This window comes from Bombus pascuorum, chromosome 8 (genome assembly GCF_905332965.1).
Source record: "Bombus pascuorum chromosome 8, iyBomPasc1.1, whole genome shotgun sequence".
Taxonomy (NCBI): domain Eukaryota; kingdom Metazoa; phylum Arthropoda; class Insecta; order Hymenoptera; family Apidae; genus Bombus; species Bombus pascuorum.
Window position 1 is genome coordinate 6,776,566 of NC_083495.1, and position 14,571 is coordinate 6,791,136.

The 14,571-nt window shown below is 40.1% G+C and overlaps 2 protein-coding genes across 3 annotated transcripts in view; both read right to left on the reverse strand.

The window, feature by feature from the left end:
- LOC132910108 (sestrin-1) overlaps positions 1-14,571 on the reverse strand; it is a 150,940-nt gene that overhangs the window by 103,082 nt on the left and 33,287 nt on the right. The gene's annotated exons all lie outside the window — the stretch shown is intronic.
- LOC132910096 (uncharacterized) lies at positions 1,600-14,097 on the reverse strand. The gene is made up of 2 exons (XM_060965552.1): positions 13,842-14,097; positions 1,600-3,907 (listed from the first exon to the last, which is right to left on the reverse strand). Exon 2 carries the CDS (start codon positions 3,699-3,701, stop codon positions 3,435-3,437), a length of 267 nt encoding a protein of 88 aa, XP_060821535.1. The 5' UTR covers positions 3,702-3,907; positions 13,842-14,097; the 3' UTR covers positions 1,600-3,434.

Sequence of the window (14,571 nt, forward strand, 5' to 3'; positions counted from 1 at the left end):
TCTCTTCGAACTAGGGAAAGACGTTACGTAAGTGAGACGAGAACGTCTTTAAATTATACTTATACTTCGACTTTGTCTTTCAGCTCACACCTCCAATATTCGAGAATTTTTAACTCTATCGTAATTATTTGATCGTAATAATACTTGATAACGAAAAGAAAGACCACAAAAGAAAAGTCGTATTAGAACGTCAGAAATGAGAATCGATGAGTTGAGACTTGAAAGATATTTCGGAGGTCTCTGAAGGTCATTTCAAGGTCAAGTATATATTTCCACGATGATATTTTAACTGAAACCGAGGAAGAATATCAAGTGCATATTTCGCCTTGAAGATGGCTTTAGCTATTCGAGTCTTATAAATGGTAGGAAGGAATGCATATCAGTGAAATCTGTTCAAACATTTACGCTACAATCGATGCGTTATTTACCCGTCTTTGTCTGATACTACTTTCAACGTGTACCGAGAAAATAACACGACGTTTACAGCTGTGTATCGAGCGATACTCTACATAGTACATCATCAAACAATGGCATCTAGTTCTACGAAATCGAAGTTGACCATTGTCAATGATCTTTACAGGACTTTGATAATTCTACCGAAACGTTTCTTTTTTTAACTTGTTTCCTGTACAGTCAATGTTAAAGAAACATTGATCGTTATTATTATCACTGATTGTTTCCATAAAATAGAGATAACGTGGCCGCCTTCCGGAAATTGCTGGATAAAAGTACGATCACCGAAATCTGCCCTGATCTCGCGCGTATTCACAAACGAATAAAAGAGAAGCAACGAGAACCGCGATGTATATTTATGCGATCACGTTAACTGGGAAATTAAATTCTCGCGCATTTCATCGAGGTTTACGAGGTGGTGCGAGAATTTCACGGTCAGACGTCAAAGAGCAAGCAGGGTTTGGACAAAATTTACACGACCTCTTTTCTTTTCACTTCGGTGACTTTGTCCTCGTTCCAAGTGACGTTTATTGGTTTTTTGCGGCAATATCCCTGGAAATGATTAAAATACCGATGTATCGATAGGATGCGATCCATTAAAAGCAAAGGCACTTCTTTTGACTTACGAACCCAGCGAGGGTAATGCGTAAAGTCCTAACGGTGATTTATCAACGTGTGTATTTATCATGTCCTACGTCTATAGTCTCTTTGATCTTTAAAACGATTTCAAGAGAAATTTTCAACAAAAGGGAACAGAAAGTGGGAAAAGAAGCGAATATTCGAGGCATCGCATCGATACAAACGGACACTCTTTACCTTGACAACGCGGCTGTTATCACCGGCAACGTATTAAAACCATTAGCCAAGTTATTTCGCTTGAAAAGAAAATCTAAACGTGGAATTTTCACCCTGCAAATTGGCTCCGGCTACGCTACAATTGCAAAGCAATCGAAATCGATCGATGATGGGATTAAAGAATGGAAGCATTGCCTGTTCTCATTCCGAAAACTATGCGTGTTATATATATGAAATACGAAATGCGTGCTCGTCGACGTAGAAATAGGATGTACAAATGCAAAGAGAGTAACGATGATTAATATCCGCAAAGAGTAAGGTCAAAGGTGTAATATACACGAATCAGCAACATACAACTCGTTCAGGGTTTTATTAGAAATATAAACAAATAGTATTTTACACTGATTGATTGGAATCGTTCGATAGAACCTCACACGTTATCCCAGACGTTCGTATCTTCGTGTTCTCTCCGAACACACCTCTTTTATACACGTACGATCAATCATCGGTTTATATTTAGAAATCTCTTGCTCTCTTTCTCACTCTCAAATTTCCGCACCCGTACGCACAGATGATTTATCGAAGACGCTCTGCGTGATAATCTGGGTATTACCAGATTCGGGGTTCGTGTAAATTGTTCGTGTAAATTGTTCACGAGAACACCGCCACAGTCTGCGTTTAACTTAATCGAAAACACTAATGGTTCCAACGATCTTAGAAACAATTAAAGATCTTCGCAAATACAAATTCACAATTTCAAATTCAGCTGTAGATACTTTAATATATACAATGTGTCATTTAAAATCGCGTTATTATCGTAACAAAAATCTTTCCAGATCCAAGGATCCAATATGACGTCCAGCCGAAATTTATTCGACGTACCGTTGATTCTCTGGCTTCTCGAAATTTGTTCGGCAGGCAACGGACTGTACCGTTATCGATAGTCGACGGGTTCGAAACTTCGCTCGATTTCTCAATTCGACGCCGCTTCGTCGTTCTCCAACTTTTCCATTTGCTGACTTGGCACTGTGCAGAACTTTGTAAGTTTTACCAAGTCTTCGGACTGTGCCCGCGAAAAATATGTAATTGATCGGGAGAATCGAACGCGGACGTCGGAATAGAACCGGAATCCGAACAACGCAACGGTAAGATTATTGTTTCGAAACGATATCGAAGGAGGAGAACAAGGCCGATGTGTATCGTGCATTATATTTTCCCGTTCGAATGAAATGTAACGACTCGATTATTACACGGAACATCGATAGAAGAAGAAAAGGAAGATATACGTGTACACGAATGCACGCGCGTTCAGGCCACGATGCAGCTAGTATTGAGAAAAGAACGTGTGTTTGCGTGTGCAAAAGTAAGCGGACTGCGAATCACGAAAGGTTTCAACGAATATCTCGAGTATTCTACTCTCGTTTGGCACAAGATCGCCTTCGTTTCAGAGACTACATGGAGGATTTGTCGATACCATCAAACGAGTAAGGAGGTTTAATGTACGCTCGGATACACCCTTCTCCCTTTGATGTGTTTTTTTTTTTTCATCTCGTTTTCCGCATCTATGCAGAACGTCCATACCGAACAGTTTTCTTTCTCTCGACTTGCACAAAATCTACTTGAACCGCGAGTCCATCTAAAGGCCGCGTTTCTGTCGTGGCATCGTGTTTCTCGCTACGGAACGGAAACTTAAAGCAAACGACAAAAATCAACGAATAAACATAAGGTCCTAGAGTGTTTTAGAGACGAGGTTTAGTCGCTCTCGCTCAAAAATACTTTTTTATTTCGGAGAAAGAAACGCCAAAGATATTTCACGATTCAGAAATTCCTTCGTGTTTCTTTCGTTTCAAGTCATACCCATCGTATAAATAATTACATGCATCGTCAATGTATAAACTGGGAACTCTCGTTTTAACAAAACTACCACATTTAGGAACTTTATCCATTTCCATGTCGAGTCTCTCGATGGGAATCTCTTCAACGAATGCTGAGATCCACCTGATCCTCTTCGTCTTCCATCTATCAGCTACTCCAACAGACTTTTCGTAGTCAACGATCTCTCTGTGTTCGACCTACGCGTCAAGCAATTGTTGGATCCTCTTTGAGGAATCCTCGAGACGACTTCCGTTGCCAGAGGTTATACGATCGTCCCCCCCCCCCAAAATCGTCAGTTCGTAGAGGCATGTTTAACCACCGATCAACAGCCACGGTAGAATCACGGTCACGCAAAGAGCCGCCAAGCAACTGGCACACATTGCCAACGGACTGGCAGCTGCCTCCGGTTCCGCCTCGATCGTGTAATCCTCGTCACGCTCGAATTCATGGACTTCGACGTCGCACCGGAAATAGACTCGACCGCTCTTTAGATGCGAGCTGTCCCTTCGAAGCAACAACGCTGAACCTTTACGCTCGATCTTCCATCCAGGTTCTTGCAGCAGCATACGAGTCATCATGTTTGATCCTTCGTTCTTCACCGTATGCTTTGACAGAATTCTTTGTTTCTATTCGTTTGCTGTTGTTTTGACGTTTTCCAGGCGAACTGGAGCATCCGGTTTCTTTCGAAAAAGTCACTGCTTGTTGTTCACCGGTGTCTTATTTGTAGAGTCAGGTTGCGTGTTTGGACGTTCTCAAGGCTGAGACCACCGACGTGTTCCGCTACCTGTAAGACAATACAGAGTTAATCAAGAGGACACTGGTATAGATTGTTTGGACGTCAATTACGCGAACAATAGTCGAGTTGATAGATGAGACGTTGCTTAATCTTATCTTCCACCGTTCTAATTTTCATAAAAGATACAAATAATCTAATCTAACTGACTCGAGGCAGTGATTCACCGAAAAACATGCAACACTTATCAGCTTATCGACGACGATAGAATATCTTCTCTATAAGCATTATATCAATTCATTGAGGAAGAATATGTTGACCGACGCTAATTGCTTCCAAACGAAGTGAAAATACGAGGAAGAGAAGTATAGAAGGTACACCGTATATAAACCGAGTTCCAGATATTTTTATTCACGTGCTAGTGAACTGCAAGCTTGATTAGCAGACGGCGGTCCATAAAAACCGACCTAAGATCGATAAACAAAAAAAAACGATTCTCGAAGAATTATGTACTAAATTATATTGTCTCTTCGTTACTGAGAATATGTAATGAAATATTGTTTTTTCGTCCAGTCGCGAGGAGACGCGTTCGCGTTGAAGCTCGTCAACGGGAGTCGTAAATTCCCGTTACGATTATAATAATCAACACCACGAACAGGTCGATCCCCTTATTTCTTGTAGGATAATAGGGGTGTTTGTTTTGTGATACAACTGTAGTCTACAGTTATATAACATATATTTACAGTAACTTACAATACTTGTTGCGTAGATAGGAATTGATTGACTTTGTCGTGCCGGAAAGTACAGTAGTGGATTATTCGAATGTTTATTTGATATGTTTGATATGCTGAAGAACAAGGTTTGACTCAACTACCCGAAGATAGGAAGAACAGTTTTCTTGAGTTAACTTGAATACCTGACGATTTGAAGATCTGAAGATTTGAAGATTAAGTAGCCTTGACAGCTCCGAGAATTGATAGAACAGTAACAGACCCGTCTCGTACTATTTAGGAGGAAAGCTCAGTGTGGGTGTACACTTTTTAAACTAAGAACGCAGATTTGTTGTTCATACTTTTCGGTAGAAAAGCGAGGGTAACGATCCGCGATGCCCATTGATTATAAATAAAATAAAATGTTAATAAATAAAATACGAGGAAAAAGCCTCCTGCAGATGTGGCTTATGGGCGTCCTTGTTTATGGGAAAAACCTGCTATTTCGCTGGTCACCAACGCTCTCGCTCACGCGAACCACACTCTCTGACTTCTCAACTAACACTGCCTGTTAACTCGTCCTTGTCCCTTAGCATCCTTTTGTCTTTTGTCTTAGCCTCATCACCGTGTTCAGGAACCGCTCGTGGCCAAGGTCAGACAAACCTTTTCCGCGTAACTATTCGATTGAGGAACCGACGATACATTGTTGGGCCTGTCGGCACTTAGGTTTTTTCGTGACATTGTTTATGGTTCGCCCGATATCTCTTAGGCCTTTTGTCCACGATACTGCAATAGTAATTACAGCGAGAATTTAAAACTTCTCCGGTAGAAATTCATTGAAAATGTTAAGCTCTCGTTACACGTGGAAAATAGGAAAACACAATATGCCAGCTTTCGCCAGGCTTAATGCGGCCATTAAGCGGGAAACGAAGCTACGAAATTCAACTCGCGACTGGAGATTTAGCTAGCAGGTGCTTCGGATTTATGAGCATTTAATACGCAGACACTGATGCCGTGGGCGCTCCATCAACTTCCCGCGCGGCCAGAAACGAGAATTAATCGAAGCAACTTCAGCTATTCCACCATAGCTTCAGCGAACACCGAGCCAAGTTGACTGCTAAACCAACCGAAACTCGCAGGCTTGGTCCACGAAACTTTAGCCGCGATTCACTGCAAGTGATACCATACGATTACAACGCAAACAACATTCGGTTCAAAGATATCGTTAACCTGTTAATAAGAAATTCGGTAGATCAGCGTCGACGACGTTCATGTGACAACGACCATACCCAAACCCACGCCATTCCATACTACCTGACAGCGAACCATTAGGTTTTGACCTGACCTTTGCACATGACCCAACATTACACTTTCTCCATTACGTAGGGCAATCAGGATCCTTCCCTTGCCCCTCAACATCTACAAACGCAACATATAAAAATTACAAGCATTGGACCACGAGACTAGTCTTGTGTACAGTTTGACAATGATTTTAATTTCGCTACTGCATTGTAATATTATACTTAATCATTTTCGTGAATAAAGGCCTACAAAATTATATGTTGAAGTGGTCACCACTTCTAAGAAAATTCTACACCTGGCCTTTTAATTTTCTCAAGCACTGAAACCATCGACAGCCTATAGACAAAAGATTGGGTCGAAGGCAAACCATAAACAGTAGATAGACGACGTTGACTTCAGGGTTTTCAGTCATAGGGTAACACTGCTAGCGTGCGGATCTGGATCAATTCAATTATATTTCGAAATTTTATTTACACTTCAGTATTTAAAATATATATTTTCTACCTTACAATTTATCCACGCGTTCCTTGGTATTCACATACATCTGATAACCTCAACATTATAAAAGCACAGTCAAGATAAGTTATTGCTCAGCTACTCCTTTTTTATCATTAATTTTACGTGACATTCACAAACGTTTTTATTCGTCGTTTTATCTTACGTAGCCTCTTACCGCCTGAATCGGGAAAATAAAATTTTATGATACAGTTCTCAGTAAACACTATACAAGAAACATTTGCGTGATAAGGAATATTCGATTCACGTTAGGGTACACAGTTTAGGACACATGTGAAAACATCACAAGAAGAAAACAGTCAGATTTGCGTTTTATCGAGGTTTTATAAATTCAATTCTTCATATAAATCCAATTATGAAATCTTGTTTCATCATAAATAAGTTAACCGCGAGCAAATCGTTACAATATTTCTACAATGTAAACAATTATGTAATACGACGAATACTTTGTACAGAGATATTGAAATCTAGTAACGCGGAAGTTAAAGATTGCTTTTTCCTCTCGAGAAAAACGGTACAAAGTGACAAGATTCGTAGCATTTAAATAGCATTTTAATTACTCAAGTTTATAACGCTATATTATACCTAATTACGATATGTACGTATGCTATGAGTAGAGTAAATAACTAATCATAATTACAAATCTCTTGAGGAAGCAAGTATTTAGTACGTAACACGTTAAGAAGCTAATCGAACGATAGATAGTACGCAATTGAGAAATTCCTACATGAAGATGAGTAAGACGGTAGAAAGGAAGAATCTTAAGAGTCTGACAGATTCGAGCAAGTAATAAATCTTTCAGCGAAAAAATAAGACCGTTCAGAGTACGTGATCGAGCGAGTCGGCCGTTTCTCAGGAGAAACGAATCATCAATAATAAGCTGTGAAAACTGGTCAAGAGGCATTAAGTTCGGAAACGGAGAACTTTCATCGGTACGGCCTTTCTGCCACGTTCTGCATCGGGCTTTGCCCTAGTTTCGCTTCTTCGACGACTATTAGTACCGATTAGACCAAGTTTAAGGCATTATCAAGTAGAAAACTAGGCAAGAGGGAAGTGTTTCTTTCTTCTTTTTGCTTTTCTTGCCGATAAATTAAACGAATGTAGCCACTTAATTAAATCTAGTGCGATACCTAATCAACGTCGCTTATAATAAATCTCTGCCGAGAACGCTACGCAACGATCACATGCCACATAATACAATGGGCTGCTGACTTAACTACGACGGCGATTCAGATTCCGGTCGACTTTAATAATAGACGTAGCAGTGAACTTTGCTCGGTAAATCGGTCGGCTCATATCGTTATAAATCGTTGCCCTATCTTTAATAAATACAGGTCGATAATCGTGCAAAATTTTTGGCCGAATCGAAAATCCTATTTAGTACAAAATTGTAAAAATGCTTCCTTGTAAAAACTAGGGATTGTGACTTATCATGTTATTCTGTAATCTTCGTTTCTAGCGATGCAACGAAAATATAAAGCTGCATCACGGAAGTCCCATGAGGTTTGGCAAAAGCAACGAAACGTTATCGCATCGGTGGAAAAATCGAAAAACGAACAAGCATAGGGAAAAGATATAAAAAATTCCATTACACGCGACTATCACCAGACCGAGCTAGAGCAAATGCTCAGAGGGATGCAGTTCGCGGTACTTTATCTCAGTCTGCTTTTGTTCATTGCTCGCTGAAGGATGTAATGAGATTCAGGAACAACAACACGCTTGACCGTACCCAAGTGGGCATACGCGGCCAGTTACATCACCTTGCCAGCTCTCGATGCAGCTCCATGGAGGAAAGAAAGAAAGGAGAAAAAGGAGAGTACACGCGGGCTGATTACAAACGTGAGCGGTAATTATTCGAAAACACAATACAGGAACGCCTCTCTGCCGGTGCACGTGTGCATTTCAAGCTTTAATCCGATAAGATTATCGAATATCGGTTTTAAAATCGAACCACCGCGATACGAGAGTTATTAACAGCTACGCAAAATTCATAATTCGATGCATCGTTGCGAATTCATATAACGCGAAAATTGCTGAATCGTAAAGGTACTTTGTAACATCGATAGATCTTTTCGGAAGCTGCGTTTCAACCTCTTAACGCGGAAAGTTATATATATATATATATATATATATATATATATTAAATATATATATAAATATTATATATAATATAATATAATATATTATATAATATATAATATAATATATAATATATTATATATATAATATAATATAATATATATAAATATAAATTAAATATATATATATATATTAATATATTTAAATAGAGAATAATTAACGACGAAAATGGATGCACATCTTTCATAAATTGCGTGCGGATATTTATGTATTTTATTTAAGGAATTCAAAAATGCAAGAATATAAAGAATGCACGAAGCATTCAAAATTATATGAAATATTCAACGTAGATATTGTAATATTTAATAAGTGAAAGAAATTTCTAGTTAGGTTCCATTTCTCGTGTTATATTCATAAAAATATAAATTTCCATAAATACCTGTAATCAGTTTATCAAATGGTAGATATTTTAGTATGCAAGCTGTCGTAGCTTGAATCCACGAAGATCAATGGACGAAATAATCGACTAAGCTAAAACAATCTATACTCCGTGTACGTATATGCGTGTTAAGTGATTCATCTTATCTCGGCAAATGTTTGAACGATAAAACTGAGATAATAAAAACGAGGACGCGAATCGAGGATCAGTACAGCGGAATTAAGTAGAAACGGGCGTTCGGTGGTCAGACACTTTTCGGCCGACTGTCCCTTTAGAGTATTTTAATCCGTCGGAGAATAAATGGAACAACGGTTCTTCTCATTTATACAGCAAACTAAGGCAACGAACGAGTCGTGCCAACTTGCATAATACTACGACACTAGTCAAACTCTAAGACTCTAGGAACGCTTACAATCTGCAGTGGAAACTTGCAAATGTTATAATTACATTATGGATCTTTGTGCGACTTCTATTTTTATGAGAATACGCTAAACGAAATAAAAATTGAAAAATCATTTACTTCGCCTCGTAAATATTCTAACGAATGTTTTACAACTTTGAATATGTTACACAGTTTTGCATATTTAAATTTCTTAGAACTGCATAAACATCTGTAATTCAATCACGAAGTTTCAATGATGTAATCAGAGTTTTTTCAGTAGTAGACTCTGACGTTAAATCCTACAGTCATATACATAACGTTTGAACCACTTAAATATACGAGACTTACTTTTCCTTCAAAGAGCGACTCGAGAAATGTGTCGTTCCATTAATTGTGGTAATTTCGGGTTAAACACTTTGCAAGCGGTTCCACCGCTCTCTCGTTACAGAATATTGCGATAAAAATGTGTTGCGCGAAAGAGGACGTTCTAGAAAGTACAAGCGAGAGTCGCGCGTTCTTTTTTTCTAGGCCGTAGTTTTCTTTTTTATCACTAAAATGGATGTTCTGTTTTTGTCTGGAGCACACAACGATTTCCTAAAAATTTATAGCTACTTTCGATTTTCTCGAGAAATCGTCGTAAAAATATAAAATCGGTAAAAAGTTTTCCAAATTGAGTTAATACCTGGAGCTTCTAACGATTTCACCACGAGGATCGTTGAACTAGTTCACGGCTAAAACAGGAAACCGAGTTCCGAACTAAACTGTCTACAAATACCCAAATGAATCTCATCCCATACATTTCCAACACAAAAATCATGATACTAAGGAAACGAAAAAAAAGAATTTAATTTTCAAACGAAAGAAACATAAGCGAGAAAATGAAACGTTTGGAAAGTCCACTGCGAGAACTCGGCCATTATATTCGACACGTCTTAATTCCCTAAGTCTTTAATGGCAATTCTCTGTCAAATTAACCCAAATTGGCGGTTCAGTGACAGTAGTTTCGCAAGCTTTTATCCAGTCAACTAATGGTTTCCTGTTAAAAGAAACAAGATTCTTGAAACGAGTTTCTATCACCGTATCACTCGATACAACCAAAAGAAGAAGAAGAAGAAAAAAAAAAAAGAAAATAGAACGAGGAAGCACACGATTATAAGAAAAACGTGCGTTTTCACGATAAACAACTTATAATTACATTGTTCGGCTTTTCGAGCGTCGAATGAATGCACGACAGGTGCAAGAAATTGCTTTCCGCTGTGTTTGAATATACAATCAGCACATTATTAGATCGGAGAAACGGAATGGCAATCGTTACCGGGTGCATCGAGTTAATTTCATTGGAGATTCGTAGCAGGAGGATGCAACGAAGCTGATTCAGCTTTAAAGACGGCCTAATAAGAAGGCAACGATATTCAGTCGTGTCCGAGTCATGGCAAACCTTTCCACTTGAATATTCGCGCGAAAACATTCAGGTAAAACGTTGCAATTTAGCGAATTAGGAAAGAGATGACACTGTTTGCTTATGTTAGTTCCACGTCGTAACCTTCCTAACTCGTCGTATCCGTCGAATCTTCCGAGTCAGTTATTCCATTTCAGTTATACGCTCGAGTTCTTCGAGAATACGTCGAATCGAGATACACGAAAGATGAGACCGGAAGATGGATGCTAATTAATTGGATTGTTCCGATGGTGAAATCGGCGAAGATTTCATTTTAAAATCGTTTCGACGAGCTTGGGAAGACGGTATTATTTAAGTTGTGAAGAGCGACGTGAGCAAATTGCTCGGGTGCGATGGGACTTTTTAGCATGTTTTAGAACGAGGAAATTTGCACATCATTTGCATATCAGTGCGCGCGTCGTAAAAGAAACGTGAAACCGCCAGACCCGTATGCACCTAAAGTTTCCTTTCTGCAAGCTGCTCGAGAGGTTTTTAAGCGTGACATTATTTTAAAATGTCATTTAAGGACGACCCGAGAATGACCATTTACGGCTATAAAAAAAAAAAAAGAACTGGAAGAAGAGAGAAAGAAACTGAATTTACATCAGCGTATCACGCGAACATTTCATAAAAGTATACAATACAGCTTTGCCGTGGCAACGGGCTTTCAGATTACGCGCTTTAGTACGAACTTTGGCTTTTCCTTTTTATCGCTGACGAATATTCGTCGAATGGGTACGTATGGAATTTGAATCTAGCGGGGTTTTCGAGGACGCGCGCGGATTGTGTATCGCTCTCGCAAAAGCTTTGAAACGAACGCCCGGAGGTCTTTTGTTCGTTCCGCCAACGAACGTCTACACCGGACGTTTCAGCGATGGCGACACAATTTTCCTAGTAAACGAGTGCATAAAACGTATTTACGCGCGTTTAAATGCACGCGGCTCAAGTCTGACGTGGCCAACAATGTGAAACTTCGCATTCGAGAATTTCGCCAAGATGCAGAGAGAAAAGGAGCGCGAGAAAAGTTGACGCGTCGAATTGACGAGATCGAAAGAAATTATCGCGACTCTTTACTTTGCACAATAAACGCACGATTACGATGCCAGAAAAAGTGAGCAAACGTTGAGCGGAATTGCATTACGGGACGATAACGAACGAAATATTACAGAAATAAATGTCTCAAAATGAAGTACTGTCTCGCGATAAGTAATATCGATATCGTTAAAGTACACGCTGATAGAGTAACTTTGAACGAAACCGAGCAACTTTCAATTCATACGTAAAATTCGTATCGAGGAGAAATATTTCAGCTTCGTGTCATAATTCGCATACATAAGGTATTTTACGTTGGCTTGTCACTTTGACGGGATAAATCTGAAAGCCTTGAACCACAATAGCAAATAATCCTATTACAGGTATCATGGTAGTGGCATTAGTAATTCGGCACGAATCGCCTTGCTTACGCTCGCTGGTAAATTCGTCACGTGTTATCAATTCACGTTCATCCTCGCCACTGTTTTCGTTCACCATTACTCACGTGACATACGAAACTGCCTTTGCGAATAATTTACGACCGCGTAAAACAAATGTAAAATTTGACAACGCGTAAGCAACGTTTTCGTCTACGCTTCGATAATTCCATGCGCATAAACTAACCAATTGTATTATTGATAAATCCTTGAGAATTCGAAATGCTCCTGCATAGTACAAACAAAACGTTGGTCATATCTGAACGATAGCTTTTTTTCGTCGAATCTTCATGGCGATATGACGCATGCTAACGATAATTCACAGGAATACGAACAGAGAGAGGACTGAATATACGATCGACCAAACTCGTAATGAGTTCTACGTCTTACTCCGAATGGTTCACAGTCAGATACGCTTGCACGCTTTGTAATACCGCGCAAGCAGAACGTTTTTCTCATTCAGGCGGTCCCATTATCGGAAAATTTGCAGCAGACATTTTGCGTGGAATTGTGGAATTCGCTCGATTGTCCGGGTGGTGTGTTCGCAGTCGAGGGATCAGATCCTAGTGTAAATTCGCCAGAACTTGGGGCATAAAGACCGGATACGCTTCCGTGGGAAAACATTGTCGCAACGAGATTCACGCTTGCGTGCGACTTATACAATACACTCTTAGCATACGATATTAGCATCGCAAATTTATGGAACGACTGCCCAGGCGACTTTTACGGCATGCGCGACGCGATATCGTCGCCAAGAGGAAGTAAGCAACTAGAGTCATTCTCAACGTCGAACGAAGAGGTAAAAGTCCAAGGGGACGTTACACGAAACGAGTATTCGAGTAGCGAACATCTAACGAGCAAAGAGAGAATTAATTTTGATCGAATAATAACGATCAACGATATATCATACGATTAACCCGATCATTGCCACGATGACAAATAGCGACTGTCATACTATAACACACGCGTACACATCGTTCCGAATTTACGACATTGCGGAAGTCACGCCGACTCGTGGCTGGTGGCACGCGCGAATCTACAAGGTCTCACGTTTGACCCGTAAAAACAATGCGCCATTGCGTACTATTCAAACCTACGCATTCCAAGCTAAATGTGGTATCATGAAAGAACAGAGCATACAAATTTCCCGATCGTGACCTAAACGTCACACGAATATCGATCACGACAACAAAACCATACAAAACATTGTCAGTTTGATTAACCTCTTCAAGAACGAAACTGATAATTATATTTCACTGGTCTCAAAAAATGTACGATGATCATTGAGCTTTTAAGATTTGTTGAAGGTATTTTGCACATTGAGAAATATTTATTTGATACCATATTTATTAAATCTTTCGTTACTGAAGAATTGAAACAGTAAACGATATAAGTGGCGAATAATTTCGTGCCGAATATACCGTCAAATGCTGTAAATGTAAATGTAAAAAACAATTTATAAGCGTCAACTTCGCCCCAACGTCCCTCTGTTTACCTAAACGTCTCTACTTGTCACTTACATCATTCCCACTTCAATTTCTCAACTATCCTCGCGGACCAAAGACAAACAAATCCTGCGAACGTAAACGAATCCCTGAAGAGGTTAAAAAAAAGCACGTATGTTTCATACACGTTCCTGTTGACACGTACCTGTGATGCAAAGCAGCAAAATGAACGAGATAGACGCGATCGTCACACGTGAGTCTTCGCTAATACGGAAACGGGCTGAAGAAGCGAAGGCGCGTCGTGTCGATGCGTCGCGCACGTGGAACGGACACGTTGGCCTTCTTCAACCTCGACAGAGAGGGAAAGAGAGAGAAGATTGTACGAGGTGGAACGTAGAGACGCGCGTCCTACCTCGAGCACGTCTGACACGCGAATGAACACCCGCGAAGAGCGATGTCGCGACGGGAGCCAGCAAGGGGAGGAAGCTAGTGAACGCGCAACAGACGCGAGAACCGGGGACCCTATACCGTTTGCTATCCCCGCCGCCTATACGACCCTCGTGATTCGTCGTTTCTCCTCGAGGCGAGGCTCGATTGGTCCACGAGTACGGCGACGTGTACGAAACGGGTGGCCGCTTTTGCCTCTACAGCCTCTCGCTAATCGAACCATCGGCGAATTTCACGACAGCTGACGGTGTTTCTCGATGGAACGCAAGCTACGATAACGGTATCGAAGAAAGCTATTTTCCAACAGTAGACCAGGCTAACCATGATTGATGCCTTGGTCCAGGCAATCGTGATTTTGTATTGCGTAAATCGAAGATCACTTGCAGCAGGTGTGTTGGAAATTTAATACGATGGCTATATTTTGTAGTATTGGGGAAAAGTACTAAGTAGCGCGATAAATTTGTTTTACAATGTAGTTATATTCTTCG